Here is an 18,614-nt window from a genome sequence, read left to right on the forward strand (position 1 = left end):
TCCGATAATGTAGAATTTATTTATGCATGAGGAACAAAAGTTATTCTTACCATTTCTGATGCAATATTGTACGTGAACAAACAATTATTTGACTTATTATGTTGTGAATTATACAGTGAGATGAACGTTTCATGCAGACGACAATTTTAACGTGTTTGAACAGACTTCCTTATTCCTTCGGGAAACCTACTTGTTAGCTCAGATTGTCGATGCCAATACTTGTACCTGATCCAGAATATTTAGATCTACATTGTTTGTTCACAAATAAGTTAGAATGTATTCTATGTCGATCTCTGCATGTAAACTAAAATGAATCCGTCTTTTAAAGACTCTATGTACATGTAGCACTTTTTCTTACCAATTCTTAATACTAAAGTAGATTATTATGCTTAGCCAACTTTACGAGTTAATTTGTGCTAGCTATGACATTAAGCTGTAATATTTTATTTTAAAGGAACTACATTTAAATTGTTCCCATTTCATGTACTTAGAGTGCAATCTGCGTGTTGGTATTTGAAATTACAATTGCTTAGTCTTCTTGATGATAGCGTGAACATCATTTTTACTACCATCATGGCTGTGTTTGTCAACCACAGTATTTTCACTCCCGTCAGTTCCAGGAGCGATCATATGATCAATGGACACTGTATCACAACCATCGTTTAGGTGTTGTAATGATGAACCCGTGTTGTTGACTTGAGAATATGAAGATCTAGAGGACCGGTCTAAAGAGGCTAAAGATTGAACACTTTCATCCAAATTGATATCAACACAATTTGATCCTGTTACCGTCAATACTTTTGAGTTCTTATAAGCCTTTTATACTTCTTCTATGTTTGTATTACAACAGTTTTTCTCTGGCCGAGCAGCTACTTTACAAGTGGTTATATCTGGGTTGTTCGGGTCGGAAGTGCACTTCTCAAAACTTTCCGTTGAAATATATAAGGTGTTGTATTGTAGGTCATAATCATCATTGTCATTTTGGTTTTCAGCCGTGTTTTCTGGTAATGATGGTTTTTCCAGTAGTCTACTAAGTAAACAACATTTTTCAGTAAACTGGGTAACTGCATCCATACAATTAATTAACTTGATAATGCTTTCTCTACATTTTTACTTGTTTAAGGAATTAACCGTTCTTAATGGTATTGCTGCAATAGTTTTGATTCTACGAATTAAGCAAGATAAAGGGGAAACGTTTTTTGAACTCTTTGGTTTTTATTCTTAACCGAATAATGATAATGCATGTACCTGTAGTACTAAACGTAAGAATGCTTATCATTACGTTTTGGGTCGATGATTATACTTGCCTAATATATCTTACTATAGATATGCCAACCAATAATGCCATTAAAATCCCAACAGCAGCTCCTCCCACTGCTAAGTATAAAGTTTTGGATGATTCTGCAATTATAAATATGAAACTACAATGATAAATAATGCAATAGCAACCATTCCGTGTAATGCTTATGGTATAGCCTTTCGGTGACGGATGTCGCTTCCTATTTTGATTAATTTCACGACAATCGTGATGACTTAGTTAATTAATAATACTTAATTCATTCAGAATTGTCAACCCTTCTGTCATCTGTGACAACATCCTTTCAGCACCTGTGTATGGTTTTCATATCACAACTCAAACGATACGCAAGAGCTTGCCGTAACTACGCAGACTTTTTGTGTCGCACTTGCCTTCTTACAATTATGCTTCTGGATTCTAGAAGAGGAATATGTTGCTACAAGATTGAAGTCATCACTACAGAAGTTTCATATGTCATCATGATCATGAACTCGTGGATAGTAACGGTGTACTGCACCATGAAAACTTATTTGTTCAACGTAACATGGTTTTCCTTTTATCTTTCGTCTACCCCAGACATGACTTTTTAAGAGCAACTCGACGGGTGTTCCTAAAAAAACAGAGGACGCTTACCATACTGGTGCATCTGGTCCATGCACCCAGTTTTTAGTGGAGTTCGAGTTGCTCATTTGCTTTTGTTACTTTGTATGTGTTATTTCAGCTACTTTATGTTTGTTTGTTTTCCATGTGTGGTCTTTGCCCACTAGAATTTTGGTTCCCTTGATTACTCCTTCATTGATGAAGAGTGATAAGAGTGATATCTACACTTAATATTACATGATTGTTATCACAATATTTTATTTTTTTTCATCGTTATTTATCATTATTGAAACTGTTAGTATTATAATTACTATAATTTATATGATTGGTAGTAGTAATATAATCGAAGCAATTGTTTAGGTTTCGTTAAGTTTGTCACACTTTGCTCTAGCAATTCATATGTATGATTTCAATTTGATTGAGTTTTGTTACAACTCCTTGAAGAAATGTGATTATACATGTATTATACAGACGAAAGAGATGACCACAATAACACTTCTGTAGTGATGACTACAATCTTGTAGCGACATAACCCTGTCCCTGAAGCCTTATTGTAAGATGTCCAGCGCGATACAACACGTCTGCATTAGCAGTGGTAAACTGACAGCATAATGTGATATGAGAACTCCATATGCAGGTGTTGAATGAATGTTGCCACACATGAAAGGAAATTTGAGAGTAGGGAATGAAAAGTAATCGAGTTTGTCGTATAATTTGGTCAAAATTTCTATTTACAAAAATGTACCTTCGATCTCTAACTGCAGGTCAAGATATGAGGCTGACTGCACAGTGTCTATATTATCCTTTATCTCACGTTCGTTGGGTTAAATGCGATATATCGAATCTCAGAAACTAGAATTGTGTAACGACAATACGTCATCTATATAGCGGAAAATGAGATTGAAGGATCTAGCTAAACGATGTACCTTCCTTTTGATTAGCGTAAAATATCCGCCTGATAAGAGTTCGGGAATAGGTCAGCGTTTAATTTGTGCCCATTGGAACGCCGACCGTTTGTTGAGAAGTGCCACCATCACACTGAACAAATATGCCGTCGGTCAAAAATTCAAACATTTTGAAAACATCTTCTCCGGAATATTTGGAAGATGATTTGGACTGAGTATCTTAGTTTTGGAAGAGGTTTGGTTGAACATTTTGTAGATTTAGCTATGTAGCGTTGTTAATACGGATGTTGAGTTTAGGAATCCAGTACATAGACGGTAGATCACAACCATTGTCTTTGGTAGAGCGACTATAAAACAATAGCACAGATTTATAGTTTGACCGAGTTAACAGAACCACCAAGGCCTTTTTGAGTAATTGGTTAAAATGTTGCACCTGATTCAACATCATTTTCTGTTGAATGGTCTATTAAATAAGAGCGGGCCTATGCAATATGGTCAGGTACAGCAGGAATGTAATCATCGACACATATATTAGTTTTTCTAACAATAATCTGTTGAAAGGCTAATCAAGGGAACGAAGATTATTGTGGTAATCAAAAGAATGTAACCCAGGGAAAAAGACCCGACATGGAAAACAGATATACACAACAAAGTACATAAAGTAACTATAATCATATATATACAAAGTAACAAAAGCAAATAAGCAACTCGGACACCGGGGTAGACGAAAGGGGAAATCAAAACTATGACACGTTGAACAAGTCAGTTTTCATGGTGCAGATGGATACACCATAACGATCCACGAGTTAATGTGATGACGACCATAAAACTTCGGAAGTGAAGACTTCAATCTTGTAGCAACATAACCTGTTCCAGAAGCCTATTTGTTAGAATTATAACGCGATATAAAAAGTAGTTTCGGCAAGATCTGGCATAACGTATGAGTTGTGATATGAACACTCAAAACGCAGGTGCTGAAGGGATGTTGCCACAGATGAAAGATTAGTCATCACGTTTGTCGTAAAGTTTGGTCAATAGTTATTCTTTACCATCGATTTCTAAGTGTAGGTCAAGATATGAGGCTGACTTCACAGTGTCTGTAGTATCCTTTATCTCAAGTTCGTTGGGGTAGATGCGATGTATCAAATCCCCAAAATTAGGACTGTTTAAAGATAATACGTCATCTATATCGCGAAAATTGGAATTAAAGGATACAGCTAAACTATATTTTTCTTTCGGATCAGATCAGCTATAACGTCAGCCTTATAAGAGTGAAAGGAAAAGGTCATTCGAATGCCGACCGTTTGCTGAAAAACGAGTCCACCACACTAGACAAATATGTTGTTGATTAAAAATTCCAGCATTTTGTACACATTTTCTTCTGTATATTTGGAAGATGATTTGGAATTATTTCTTACAAATGAGGAACCTCTATCAAGAACTGTATACTGGTATCTAGGTGTACCATCTTTTTTTGGAAAAACAACGATGTATAATGTTTTAAGTGAGGGGAATAGAGGCATACAGTGTTGAAAATCATAGGTTTTAATGCTATTATATTATGATCATAGTCATGAACTGATTGATTCCAAAAGATCTTTCGATTTTTTTAGGATCCACATTGAATTATTTCCACTACGGTAGTAACAAGTGTTGTAGTAGGGCTGCAGACCCTCTTTGAAAGTTGTGAGTATGGAATTTGAACGTTTTGAAAGAGTTTTGGTGGCACATTTTGCAGATCCAGCTATGTAACGTTGTTTGTATGAGTTCTTGTGGAGTTAAGGAGTCCAGTACATAGATGGTCAATCACAATCATCGTCTGTGGTAGAGAGACCAAAAGAGACAATTTATGCTTTTCCACAATCTCTTCTTTAGAGAATGCGGTAGCAGTATAGGTCTTATCACTGCTATTATTTTCTACGTCTACCTCTGATAATAAACATTGGGTGTCAGAGAAGACTACATTGATGCAATGGAATATAACATACCTTTATTCGAATCTTGTGCTTTATCTGTAATATGAAGGCTGGTGTTTGTAGTAATAGTAGAAAATTGAAACATGCTTGTTGTATTGTATGTTGTCTGGTTTCGAAGGTCAGTGCTAGACATCGCTGACGCACTGTTAGTTGTCGAATTGGATATCGGTTGAAGATCAGTTGTAAGAAATGAGTTCCCGTCAATTTTATGACGAAAACATTTCAAATATAGCAAGTGTCCTCCACCTATCCATGGTCAATATAATCAACTTGTTTTAAATGCAAAAAAAAAAGGAAAAGGTAATACAGCTTTATAGTACTTGTTTGTAAAAGCTTTATAACACCAATTGTGAACAATATATTGATTGTTGAAAACGATTGCAGTATAAAACATAGGAAGATGTGGAGTATAAATTCACCTTAGAGTATTCTCTAGCGTTATATATATTTAAAGTTACGATTGCTTTATTGTTGGGTTGTTTAGCTCAACAAATGTTATCAAATTACTGAAGAGCAGTGTGTAGACAGATATTTGTTTTCAAATGCACGCCTAAAGTAGGTCATACCTAATATTTCTAGTAGGTAGATTTTTGTCAAAGTTTTCCCTGAATAAAATACTTCAGAATGCTAATGTAAAAAAAAAAATAGATCACACACTTAATTTTTAGATAATTGAGCATCATTTAAGGCAATATTTTACTACAATTTATATGAATTCTGTAGGATTTTTTTTTTCTCAATATTTTACAACCTTCTAAAAACACGTGTTCAGAATTTGTTTTAACTTCACATAAAGTACACTTAACAGACATTGTTTCATGTTTCAAACCCCCAAAATGAGGGCCCCTGAACTCTTTTCCTAAGAATATTAAAAAAAACTCAAATACCCAATACATTTCAAAAGAAATTTTCCCGCCAATCATCTCCTTTGAAAGAATTTTTCCGCCAATTCTTCCCCTGGAAAATTTTTTTAGAATAATAATTTGTCCATGCTATTGTTTTATGTCACAAAATCATTTAAAATAATCTGAACATATTATTTTTATCAATTTTAAAACTATAAGTTTAAATAAAATGTATACTTTGGTATGATCTTGCAAGGTAACCGAAATAAATGCTCCGTGTAAAAAGTGTTATCTACCTTAATCATCTAATATACAAACCTGAAAATAGTTTAAAGCAATATCTCGTATCTGCTTCTTTCACATTTTTTAGTAACATGATGTTAACATTTGTAGAAACACTGGTATTGATTGGAAGAAAACCACCTATTTGACATGACTGTTTTCTTGATTCGTATAAGGGTTGACTAAACATAATACTGCTTCCACAATTGTTTATGTTCTGTATCGGTGAGGTGATGAATCCACTATCTTGATAGGTAAGTTTTCTTTCTTTTTCATTGATAGAAAAGACTGTACACGTACAGTTTTGCACTTTAGACAATGTGTGTGCATAATATCCATCCAATACCAGTGGGTTTCCTTGGACTGTTATATCCTTACAAAAGGTCACAACTGTTTAGAAAACAATCACATGATGATTATATGACAAAAGATTAGGCGTTTTTAAAATGATGTCCATAATTTGAGTTTCAGACTCCACCAACGTCGATAGTTAAATAAAAGACATGCTACTGAGACGACAAACGATAACGCAAAACAAAAATCCTTATATGCGTCCTGATACTATACTATAGCCACCATTCAAAGTTTTTATTTGAGTATGAAATCAAAAGAAATCATTGGTAAAGCGATTTAAAGTAGAAATCTCTCAGTCTAAGGATAAAGAAACCCCTTTTTTTGGAAAGGAAAACACAAACGAATACCATCCATATTATATCACAAGCTAGAGACCTTCTCTTTGTGTCTTAAATGAATTATCTAAATAACTATTTGACATGCGCGAATCAGTTTTACTGTAAATTTCGAATGGTCAAAATCCTGTGTCATCGTATACTTACATCTACTTATTTCATTTTAATTCGGCCACGATTCTGTTACCAAACGACCAGTGTTTATAAACGATCTGACCATGAACCTTGTTAACTGCCAACATGCAGGTAAATGTTGCTACTAACTGTTTGTTTAATTTCGTTTTTAAAGGAAATTACACATTTCATTTGTCAAAAGATAATTAGGGGCAATTACCTTCGAGTAAAACGTTGAGACAGTAGTGCCCGCTATGTTGTTTTCCATAAAGTTCGATTTGTTTGATAGTTTTGTTTGTTTCTTTTTCCTTTTTTATTTTTCGTTTTTTGTTTTTCTTTAATTTGTGCATATGTAGTCAGATGTACTTTTGAAAGTGTTCTGAATTATCATAGATCGTTCTGTTGTTACCATGTGTTAGATAAATACATGTAGCGTAATCAGCAGATGAATATACTGAAACAAAGGTAATGAGTCTGTAAACAATTATTTGAATGAGAGAGTAGAATTCGTTATTATATCTTTTGTTTATAATCTACAAATAATTATAACATATACAATTATCTATAATATGTCTTGGTATAAATGGATTGTTTTCAAAATTAATTGAACAGATAGAAGCTTATATCAAAAATTGAAAATTATCATAAACAATTTACGAACCTGGAAGAGATTTGCTCGCTGCACCATCAGAACAAAGAGTACATTCAGCAACGAATAATCCTAAAAACCGAATACGTAAACATGAAAATGTCATTATCAAGTGATTCACGTGTATACAATGAAAATGTCATTATCAAGTGATTCACGTGTATACAATGAAAATGTCATTATCACGTGATTCACGTGTATACAATTTTGATTTTGATTACGTTTGAAAATTATCCGTACATGGTATGAACGCGAACAACAGAAAAGAAAGACGATCTACATAACAAATGTAATAAACCGAATACGATAAATTTCATATAGAACTAAAGGTAAGGAAAACAATACCAAATTACTCAAACTCAAACATATAAACTCCTTCAAAAATAACGGGATTGACATCGGAAGTTTAGGCATGTCCTGTCTCATCTTGCGAATAAGTATAATCCAGTAATAGTCTAACAAAGATAATACAGCTCCTTGACACGAGTTATAAAGGGAACTCATGGCTATCAGACACATGAAGGTATTTTTCTGAAACGTTATCTTCGATAATACATTTTTATTTGTTTGGATAGCGAAACTGATAAATCTTTTCGAAACGGACAAATCTATCTTTTTATTACTTCTGCGACATTTCTTTTTTCAGGGAATACTTTTAGGGATATCAAAATCAATGTTACCTCTTAGCCTGACACCGTTTGGCGTACTCGCTAATAAGAATATTAAGTTCCCTAATAGTATGTGACAAAAATGCGATCAGGTATCGATTTAAGCATACAAATAAATAATGTATGCAAAATTATGTTAAAATTAAAAAAAAATCATTTTTTTTCTTGTTTATAAAAAAGTAAGAGAAAATACTATAGTCATAGTTTCCTATGACATATAAACCAAATAAATACCTTACACACCAGGCAATATTATGTAAATGACTCATACTTTCAAAGACAATATGTAATAATAATGACAAACAACGGATGATCAAATTTTGAAGAGTGTTGTTGTTTCGAAACATTTTCTTTATTAACCAATTAAATACAATTTTAATAGAATGAATATGATGGCATAAAATAGGCTAGTGATTATATAGTGCCATAAAAATCGTGTCATTCAAATGCGCACCTATGGATATGTAAAAATGAAAACAAAACAAAAAAAACTCACTATGGATTTTCTGAAGTTTTATATCGTGCTTGCAATCAATTCCACTTTCGTTAAAAAGTCAAAGAACCAAATATTTTATTTCATCGATTTGAAGTCTTCATAACATGTTCCATTGAACACTTGTGAATCTGACCTTTAATTAATAGGAGGATTGTGTGGAGGCCATGTAAAATTGGCGATCATATTAAATAATCAAAACCATCCAATACAGCTGTCGTGGGTGGCTCTGTTCTAAGGTTTGTAAAGCTATTTTTAGTCGTTTTTCTTTATTTCAGGGTAAACATAAATAATTTACAAAGTTCAACCAACATTGCGGTTGCTGTCGTTACTATTCTAACACATAACATATCGATCCACTTTTGCAAAACATCATAGAACATATAAAACTGGACCTGTCGACCATTTTTTTTAAATTCCAGACCAGCTAGGTTTCTTAAATTTTGCAGTGCCCTGTATTCGAACTAAGTGTTCATACTTTCCCGTGTAAATCTTCAGAGTAATGCCAACTTTCGAAAACGTTTCATTAAAATCCTCCGTTCGTTTCCGAGAAAACATGTGAGCACCTTCACTGATAAGAGTATTACTTGCACAGATGAAACAATGAAGAACTATATGTCCCGACACTTTGTTTTCGGGGACTTGATTAAACGGACGGGGCCAATCACTGAATCTTACACTGGTCATATGTATTGGAAATAGATCGAAAAATTAAATTAGATTGGCTAATATGTTCAGCGCTTTATTTGAATACATATCCTTACAAACAAAAATAGAAAACCTCCCTTACCCCATGTTAATGTTTAGTCAATGGAATTGCACTTAAATATAGACATACAAATAACACTAAATCACACATAATAAATGTGAAGTTCCACAAGGACAATAAATGCAATGAACCATTCGATTCGCTGGAATTGGAAAGTCTTTTAATCATTTTTTTTTTCATTTTTTTTGTTTTGTTTCGTTTTGTTTTTGTTTTTGTTTTTGTTTTTTTTGAAAAAAATATCAAGTAATTTCTATAACTGAAATGTTGCAGGAATACAATGACCAATATCATAATTCAATATGTGAAGAAATCTGAATTCAAAAATAGCTATACTCGACGTCACATATAGCACATTTTCGAATTGAAGCTCTACTTTTTAAACCGTCGGGACTTACCGCTAGATATGTCACTCTTTTATTTAATCAGAAGATAGTTCGCATATATGCATGATGTGTTAGTACCAACGAGTCGCTTATTGGCTTAAATCGTGCGTAAAAAAATCCTTACGGGAAAATCCGCCATGTTGGTTTCTACGGGACGATTTGTTTACAAACGAAGTTCGTAAGTTCCCGTCGAACTCCGGTGACAATCGTCTGCTTGATCAATTTCTCAGTATTGTACGTTGTTCGCATAAAATAAATCGGAGATATCCGAACTAACCCCGAAAGGCATTCTGGGTTCTTCGTTTTTTGGACAAGCCATTTAAACGTAAACAACATCTCCTAGCAACCCGATCACTGTAAACATGGCCGACTTTTGACAATGTAAATATTGGGACCGAGAATTAAAATCGCACCAGAATTTAACGATTCAATGTATAGGGAGAATCCGTTTGGCTAAACGAATGAGCAAGTCAATTAAGACAATTTAGACGACGGTAGATGTAAAAAATGTCGTAGAAAATATTTTTATTCAAATTTTAACAGTATTTTATTATGTGACGCCGAGTATAATTATCATTATCTTGTATTTTTTGTAAATAACGGAAAAAGAAACAAGACATTATGCGGTAATGTGGTATCAGAGTAATATGTTATAATACCGACATTTTTTGTCGTATTAATCACCATCCGATGAAAGGTTGTAATCTATGACAGATTACATTAGTCAGTACATATACTATAGTCGAACATCATTTTACTAGAGTGAGATACACAATATCATAAACAATTACACTCACGTAATTCACATGCCTGAATCAACGTGAAGCATAACATACTTAAATAGTACTTGATTCGTCCATTAAAAACAAAAATCATAAATTTGGAATTCGAAATTGTCAGTATTGACATACTTATGATTCAAAAACGAACTGAAATGGGTAAACACCGTGCTAAAAGTTTAGGTACAAAGATATAACGTTCACAACATGTATATAAGGTTATAAAGAGTTAGAGAACTTTACCTACAGAAAACGGGCAATCTGGACAACGAAACCTTTGAGCATGAACTAAGGCACCTCACTCTATCGAACCGCTGAACGGTCCACATAAGAATCATGCCATGTGCAATACACTATTTGGAATGTAATCCATCTCGACTGATGTAAGCCAAGTAATGAGGTTTGTTCTATAATTGTGTTTAGATATTTCCTTGAACTTGATATAACATAGCAACAAATCATGAAAAAAAATAAAAATGTGTTTAAATTTTACTTGAAAATTTCAAAGGAAATGAAATGTATATCCGTAAAATTTCAACGTTTTCTCACAATGGTTGGATGATTTATAATTGTAATTGAAAAATTACCATAGTGCTCATTTGACATAGGTCCTTAAATTTGCTCCGATACAGTAATGTCAAAGGGGCTGCATCATTGCAGATACCAAGCGTAAAGGTCAGTAGGTAGTTAATCAAGGAAGACGACTTTTACTCACGACATCTTTCATAATCTGTGAGATAGAAACTTATATCGGTCAATCAAATTGTGATGTCTATGGTGATAATATCACCAAACGCTGAAAATGCTGAATATACTATATTAAAAATGTGTATCCGACAATATCCGCGCTATATAGAAAAAGTCTGTGTACAAATCACAGGTTCGGTAGTAACGTTTCAACTGTGAAATAAATAGTCTTAATCTTAAAAAATGTTGGTATTTTAAAACTAAGAAAGGGAAGTAAAACTAACAATTGGGAAGTCAAAATCAAGTCAATTTTAAACGTTCCGTATTATCTTTTTACAAATGAGGCAGACAAAGGTATATCAGTTGTCGCATCTTACCTTCAAGACGACATTTTCAAATATAACCATTTCGTAACAAGAACAGCTTTAATTTAATTGAATTTTGTCTTTTTGAACCGCTTCAGTTCTTTAATGTACACAATTTATGCTACTGTTTTCCGATTCCAAACCTTAAAGCTGCATTATCTGCCATTTTCGTAAATTATTGTTTCTGTAGAGATATATTTCAACTTGGAACTATTTCTACTAAATTGTACTTTTCCTGTATAATTGCATTTGAAAAGAAATGTAAACAAGACACGTGCTCACCTGTGTATCCGTTATTGTTATTTGTTTTACCAAGGTTAAAGTATTTTTAACCCAAGTGGTTGTCCTGTCGGCAATCTTCGGAAGTAATGGCGAAAAATAATTAGATCAGACCTATCGATATTCTCTGATTAAAAACAGGTTGTATTCACAATATTGTGTACGTATTTATTTGCTTCAATTGCATTACTACAAACTTATTTCATTGAATCAGCAAAATTCAGTAGAATCAAAACTGAACAAATTTGGCAGATAATGCAGCTTTAATTACTTTCTGACAAAATGATGCTTTTGATTGTGATTGAACTATTTTTTTCGTTGTTATTTTTTCTTGTTTTGTTTTGTATCGTTTTTTGTTTTTTGTGTTTTGTTTTGTTTTGTTTTTTTGTTTTGTTTTTGTTTGTTTGTTTGTTTGTTTGTTTTTGTTTGTTTGTTTGTTGTTGTTTTTGTTTGTTTGTTTGTTTGTTGTTGTTTTTTTGTTTTGTGTTTTTTGTTTTGTTTTGTTTTTTTTTTTTTTTTTTGGTGGGGGGGTTGTTAATATTTAAGCAAGCTTTTATTATCTATATATATTAATGTATACTGTATCTCTAGCATCTCTAGTTTGTATGACTTCGTCTTTGTTTTTGAATAGTATGATTTAATGGTTTTTGTGTATATCGATCATTGATATTGTTTTAAAATTTATGTTGATATATGATAATAAAGAGAAAGATTAAAATGTAGTATATGTGTCATAAAATGCTCTCTGTTTTCATTTTGGCTCTTGTTATCTGTTCTTGTTTTACAGGTGTTTAATACCAGTATCATTTATTTACCATCCAATTTTTAAATTTGAAATTTGAAACAAAAGCCCACAAGCATACAAGATACGGATATCTTTTAAGCGTGTCGAGTCTACAGAAATCTTAGAAAGTATCGTTATCGGACTTGTTCTGAATACGTTTTCAACAACTAAGTAACTGCCACCTTTGATTCACAATACATTCCGGTCGAAAATAAATGCAACAAATAACATTTTGGAATTAATGACGATTAATTGTTAATTAAAGCTATCACGTTGTAATGATTCTTTATTCATTAATGTAGAGTGCATATCACATTTATGCTAATTATAACTTTTATTTCTGCACATGGTGTCTGACTTACTAGTACGTGGGCTGGGACAACCCATTGCACCACCCCCTCCCAATCTATCAACCAAAATATTTTTTTGTACCCTTATACCTCCCATTTACGAATCATTTTGTCATTTTGTAGCCCCCAAAATTATGGAAGCATTTTTATATTAATGGCTACCCTTTATACCTCGTTGAAACAAAAATATTTTTATATTATTATTATTCTGCTTACTTCTACACTTTACAAAACGATTTACATTGACAAATATAGGAATTATCCAAAAATCTCTACAAAATTACTAATTCGGTATTTTGTGTTTAGTACTATCACAATTCACACTTTTGGGGTTCCTTTGAAGAACTGTGGTGATTTTCATCGTCAGATTAATAAAAAAATACAATATTGGATTTTCGATTTTCCCTATAACAATGGCATACAATTCGTCTCTACAAGAATTGCTCACGGCACTGATGATTTGAAATATCGATCCGCCACTAACATTCAGTCGTTCGTAACCTCTCTTGAAAGTTAAGCATCCTACAACTCACTGAAAATGTACTGATTGCTTATATCTGACATTGAATAACATACATGTAAAAGAAATCTAAATGTTTCATTTACCAACGTAAAACTATCTTGACTATAAATATAAAAAAGAAAAAAAATGTCATATAATTTTTAACATTACTTCTGTTGTAGTAATCAGCAGATAAGGAATCTATCCATCTCCATAATAAACTTACCTAACGTCATAGTTATGATAATTGAAATCCATGTATAAGTACTTCTAAAAACAATCACCATCTCCCTCTGGTAAAAAGAAAGATAATTCATTTTTTCTATTGTTTGTATATAAACAATAGATCTTTAATTTTATGTTTTTTCTGAGTGAATTCTCAAGAAAACTGAAAAGGGACTTTACCGATACAGACCATGAAACAAGAATGAAGTAAAATCTTTTTTGAAAAATCTATGTTATCTATTATCCTTTTGTCAATGAAAACATCTGCATAAATACAAAGAACTGAAACTATATTTTGACGAAATGTACATGAAATGAATGAGTGATATCAGGAGTTTGAGGGAGCGAAAGTGGACTCAATATCCTGACTTGGAATAACGATTCTGCCTTAAAAGGATATTTTAAAAGATAAATTTGTTCCTAAGTTTAAACAATAAAAATAGTAAATACATAAACACATTATTTTTCAGTCTAATTCCTAAATTTATACAGAAAAAACATATTTATACACATTTAAATACATGTCTTTTAAGCAATAATTAAATATTTTTATTGACAGGTATAATAATTTTCTACTATCACATTTCCGATGAACTAGAATTTAATAATCAATGGTGAGTATACATGTACATATATATACACTTATCCCAGACATCGTTAAACAGATATTTTCATGTAGTAGTGTATGAACATATGCTTAATTAAAGCTGAAAGATGATACTCCATATCAAATGAAAATTTGGTTTTCGTTGGTGTATTTAGTGTTTGGAGTATGTCAAAATCACTGCCAAATTCATTTTGAATTAACTTTTTCATTTCGTTTTGTTTGTTTGTTTGTTTGTTTGTTTGTTTGTTTGTTTTTGTTGAGAGTGACAAGTAATTATAAATGTGAGGCAATATTGCTAAGGAGTAATCAAGGGAACCAAGGTTATAGCGGTAATCAAAAGAATGTAATCCAGGGACAAAGACCAGACATGGAAAACAGACATACACAACAAAGAACATAAAGTAACTAAAATCATACATACAAAGTAACCAAAGTAAATGAGCAACTCGGACTCCACTAAAAACTTGGAGCATGGACCAGGTGCACCGGTAGGGTAAGCGTCCTCTGCTTTTCTAGAAACATCGCCTACCATTAGAATAGTCATCCTTGACATTTATGTGCATGGTCCGACCAGGGCTTGTTTAAGCGATCGCGTACTTTATTCTGATGCCATATTTTGACATTGTATTGTTCTGTTTTATGATTTAGGCGATTTAATTAATGAACTTGCATATTTAAAATATGAACTTAGACAACATATTACGTATTAACATGAGTTTATAAGTAGCTCTTTTTCGTCGATGAAAATATATCCGCGTGAAATTGTTTTATATTACCTATACAGATTCCCCTTATGTCAAACGTATATATCCGTTACAAAGAATCAGATATAAGTTACGTGCATACATGTAATTTCCAACAATACTTTATGATTGAACTTACCTTAATGTATGAACAGATTCAAATCAAGGGGTCAAATGTGTGTTAAACGGATTAAAACGTAGTGGTAAGTCAGACAACAGGAAGGATATCCACTTTATTGTAAACATTTGAATTGAATTAGCACACGCATCGTTTACTTCATACTATTACAACTTTACATTGTTACTCAACATGACTTGTGACTTGAAAAAGCTTAAAGAATATTAGATCATAAAAGTTATTATACTTTTATGAATGTGAAGTTTTATAAGGATGTTTTTGATTTATTTATATAGTTTTTTAAGAATGGATTAAGTACCGGCGCACTGGTTGTACAATGTACCTTCCTATTTAATTTAACTCAGTTATCTCTCTTTTACTGTACTACAGATTATGTATTTATAACAACTTTGATCGTTTTAGTGCGTGTTCATGATGCAAGATTTAAAACTGTGTCTGATATCACGGATATTGAGATTTCTCTTTTGATTATCAAGTTTAATATCAAACGCAATCTTGTCTTTTGTAATGAGCAATTAATACATAGTTTTTTTTTTTTTGTTTTGTTTTTTTGTTTTTTTTGTTTGTTTGTTTGTTTTTTTAATGTGCACATGTGAATTTTTCACCAACTTCACTTCAAGCTGGAGTTATGTTGCCGTCTTTTGTAAGAATTGGAAATAACGATGTTTTTTCAATGTCGACTCTTTGTGGAAATAAAGTATTTTTATATCTGTATTGCCAAAGCCAAATGTTAGCTGTAGTCAATACCAATGCAGTTATGACACAATACATCCGGTTATAGCGGTTATCAAAAAATGCAATCCAGGGACAAATACTAGACATGGAAAACAGACGATACACAACAATGAACATAAAGTAACTAAATTCATACATACAAAGTAACAAAAGCAAATGACTCCAATAAAAACTGAGAGCATGGACCAGGTGCACCGGTACGATAAGCGTCCTTTCCTTTTCTAGAAACACCCGCCGAGTTGCTCATAAAAGGTCAAGTCCGAGGTAGACAAACGAGGAAAGGAAAACTATGGCCCGTTGAATAAATCAGTGTCATGGGCCAGATGGATACACCATAGCGAACATGACGACCATAAAACTTCTGTAGTGATGACTTCAAACTTGTAGCAACATAACCCTGTTCCAGAAGCATATTTGTTAGAGTTCTAACGCGATACAAAAAGTCTGTGTAGTTTCGGCAAGCTCTGGCATAACGTATGAGTTGTGATATGAACACTCCATACGCAGGTGCTGAAGAGATGTTGACACAGATGAAAGGAAAGTTGACAATTTTGAATGAAAAGTCATCACGTTTGTCGCAAGTTTGGTCAATAGTTTTCCTTTACCGTCAATTTCTAAATGTAGGTCAAGATATGAGGCTGACTTCACAGTGTCTGTAGATCCTTTATCTCAAGTTCTTTTGGGTAGATGTGATGTATCAAATCCCCGAAATTAGGATTGTTTAAAGATAATACGTCATCTATATAGCGGAAACTGAGATTGAAGGATCTAGCCAAACGATATTCTTTCTTTCTGATCAGATCAGCTATAAAGTCAGCCTCATAAGAGTGAAGGAATAGGTCAGCAAGTAAAGGAACACAATTTGTTTCCATTGGAATGCCGACCGTTTATTGAAAAACACATCCACCACACTGGACAAATATGTTGTCGATTAAAAATTCCAGCATTTTGTAAACATCTTTCTCTGTATATTTGGAATTATTTCTTATAAAGTATGAGGAATCTCTACCAAGAACTATATATTTGTATCTAGGTGTACCATCTTTTTGGAAAAACAACGATGCATAATGATTTTAAGTCGGGATTTTAACTGAGTATGGGGCATAGAAGTATACAGTGTTGAAAAATCATAGATTTTAATGCAATTATATTCAGCTAATAGCCTTGAATTATTTGTCTCCAAAAGATCTTTCGAATTTTTCAGAATCCACATTGAATTAATACCACTACGAGAGTAACAAGTGTTGGGGTAGGACTGCAAACCCTCTTTGACAGTTGTGAGTATAGAAATTAAAAAAAGTTTTGAAAGAGGTTTGGTGGTACATTTTGCAGATCCAGCTATGAAACATTGTTTGTATGGATTCTTGTGGAGTTTAGGAAACCAGTACATAGACGGTAAATCACAATCATTGGTAGAGAGACCAAATGAGGATAGCACATATTTATGGTTTTCCACAATCTCTTCTTTGGAGAGTGTAGTAGCAGTATAGGTCTTATCACTGCTATTATTTTCTACGTCTACCTCTGATAATAAACATTGGATGTAAAACGTTTTGCAGACAAAAACAATATTGTTTTGGGCTTTGTCTGCTGGTACGACAACATATTTGTCATGTATAATAGACAATGTTTTTGCTACATCGGGGTCTTAGAAAACTGATGTAGCCTTGGCAGTCATTGACCTACTTAAATCTTTCATTCGTTTCAAAATTAAAGAACTCACGGCCTTTAACCACTCTGACAGAGATTCAATGTCTTCTTGTTCTCGTTTTGTCCATTCTCTTGCATAGTCCTCGACGGCATTCATAAGAACTTTAAAGTTATAATTCCAATTTATGGAGCGTGGTTCACGGTGGTGCCGCTGCTGAATAATTACAAAACCTTTTTGAAGCCGTTTATAAAGGTCTGATGTTGTTTTCCTTTTTCAAGACATTTACTTTGTCATTTAAATCATGTTTTATTAGCAGACAATATAATTATTATATTATTAACATGGGGCCTCAAAATTTTATGAAAGTGCGTTTCACTATATCTTCCTCTTGGTCTTAGTTTTTGGGGTTAACAGTAAACTATTTCCATTAATAAACGTTTTCTGTTTCATATAACGCTGTGTACTATTATGTAATTTTATGCGACAATACGCTTCCGCTTAAATTAAGCTGTTGATACCTGTTGATTGCTTGAATTCAGTTAATAATTACCAGTGTTTTTCATTATAAACATGTTATTGTACGGCTGTTCATTTTCATGGTTACTAACATGAAGGTCGTCATATTCTCTATTTGGAACTTTTTTACCCTGTAATTAAACAAATAAATAGCATAGTAGAAGCTTTTATACCGCTGTTTTGAAGGAGTAGCATATTTTTAACATTTGTCCATCAATCCGTTCGTCAACATTTTTGTTTTTGTAAGTTTTCTGTTCAACTACTTGTCACAGCCAAATAAATATTTTGGCATAAGCTTTGTGAATGTGTACAATATCATGGGAATTTATTTCGGGCTTAAGTAACAACCACTCATTGGATTACGACTCGGTTCATCTGTTGACCATGCATATTTGTATCTAAGACAAATATAGTGTATAAATAACATTCAGCTAACTACACTTTACAGTTTATTAATTTGATAACTAGGTATTCATATTGACTGAGATATAGGTCCATGGATGATCATATTTGGACGAGGCCCATTACTCAGTTGATATGAGAATATAAGGTTGAAGTCATCATTACAGAGGTTTGATTGTC

The 18,614-nt window shown here is 32.8% G+C and overlaps 1 protein-coding gene and 1 long non-coding RNA gene across 3 annotated transcripts in view; one reads left to right on the forward strand and one right to left on the reverse strand.

Moving 5' to 3' along the window:
• On the reverse strand, nucleotides 1-15,233 carry LOC148610044 (uncharacterized). Of its 2 annotated transcripts, XM_088541990.1 has the most exons (6): nucleotides 15,131-15,233; nucleotides 13,643-13,709; nucleotides 7,370-7,429; nucleotides 5,942-6,295; nucleotides 4,791-5,024; nucleotides 1-1,401 (listed from the first exon to the last, which is right to left on the reverse strand). In XM_088541990.1, the coding sequence occupies exons 2-6, from the start codon at nucleotides 13,701-13,703 to the stop codon at nucleotides 1,298-1,300; spliced, it is 813 nt and encodes a 270-aa protein (XP_088398116.1). In that variant the 5' UTR covers nucleotides 13,704-13,709; nucleotides 15,131-15,233; the 3' UTR covers nucleotides 1-1,297. The 2 variants fall into 2 exon arrangements, with proteins under 2 accessions (XP_088398116.1, XP_088398117.1); XM_088541991.1 differs by lacking the exon at nucleotides 7,370-7,429.
• The window catches only part of LOC148610045 (uncharacterized), a 22,396-nt gene continuing 14,164 nt past the window's right edge, over nucleotides 10,383-18,614 (forward strand). Inside the window, exons 1-2 of the long non-coding RNA XR_015914696.1 lie at nucleotides 10,383-10,849; nucleotides 14,201-14,255. This is a non-coding gene — a long non-coding RNA (uncharacterized LOC148610045). The remainder of the gene's footprint in view (nucleotides 10,850-14,200; nucleotides 14,256-18,614) is intronic.

This window comes from Perna viridis, chromosome 8, assembly GCF_037379345.1.
Source record: "Perna viridis isolate PV_CMFRI_1.1 ecotype Kerala chromosome 8, ASM3737934v1, whole genome shotgun sequence".
Taxonomy (NCBI): domain Eukaryota; kingdom Metazoa; phylum Mollusca; class Bivalvia; order Mytilida; family Mytilidae; genus Perna; species Perna viridis.

What these genes read in the sequence shown, in the direction of transcription:
- LOC148610044 (XM_088541990.1), bottom strand. Translation starts at nt 13,703, where the DNA reads ATGGTGATTGTTTTTAGAAGTACTTATACATGGATTTCAATTATCATA. An exon ending in TATCATAACTATGACGTTAG is followed by an intron (nt 7,430 to 13,642) that starts GTAAGTTTATTA and finishes TTCGGTTTTTAG; the next exon opens with GATTATTCGTTGCTGAATGT. An exon ending in AGCACAAGATTCGAATAAAG is followed by an intron (nt 1,402 to 4,790) that starts GTATGTTATATT and finishes TTATAATTGCAG; the next exon opens with AATCATCCAAAACTTTATAC.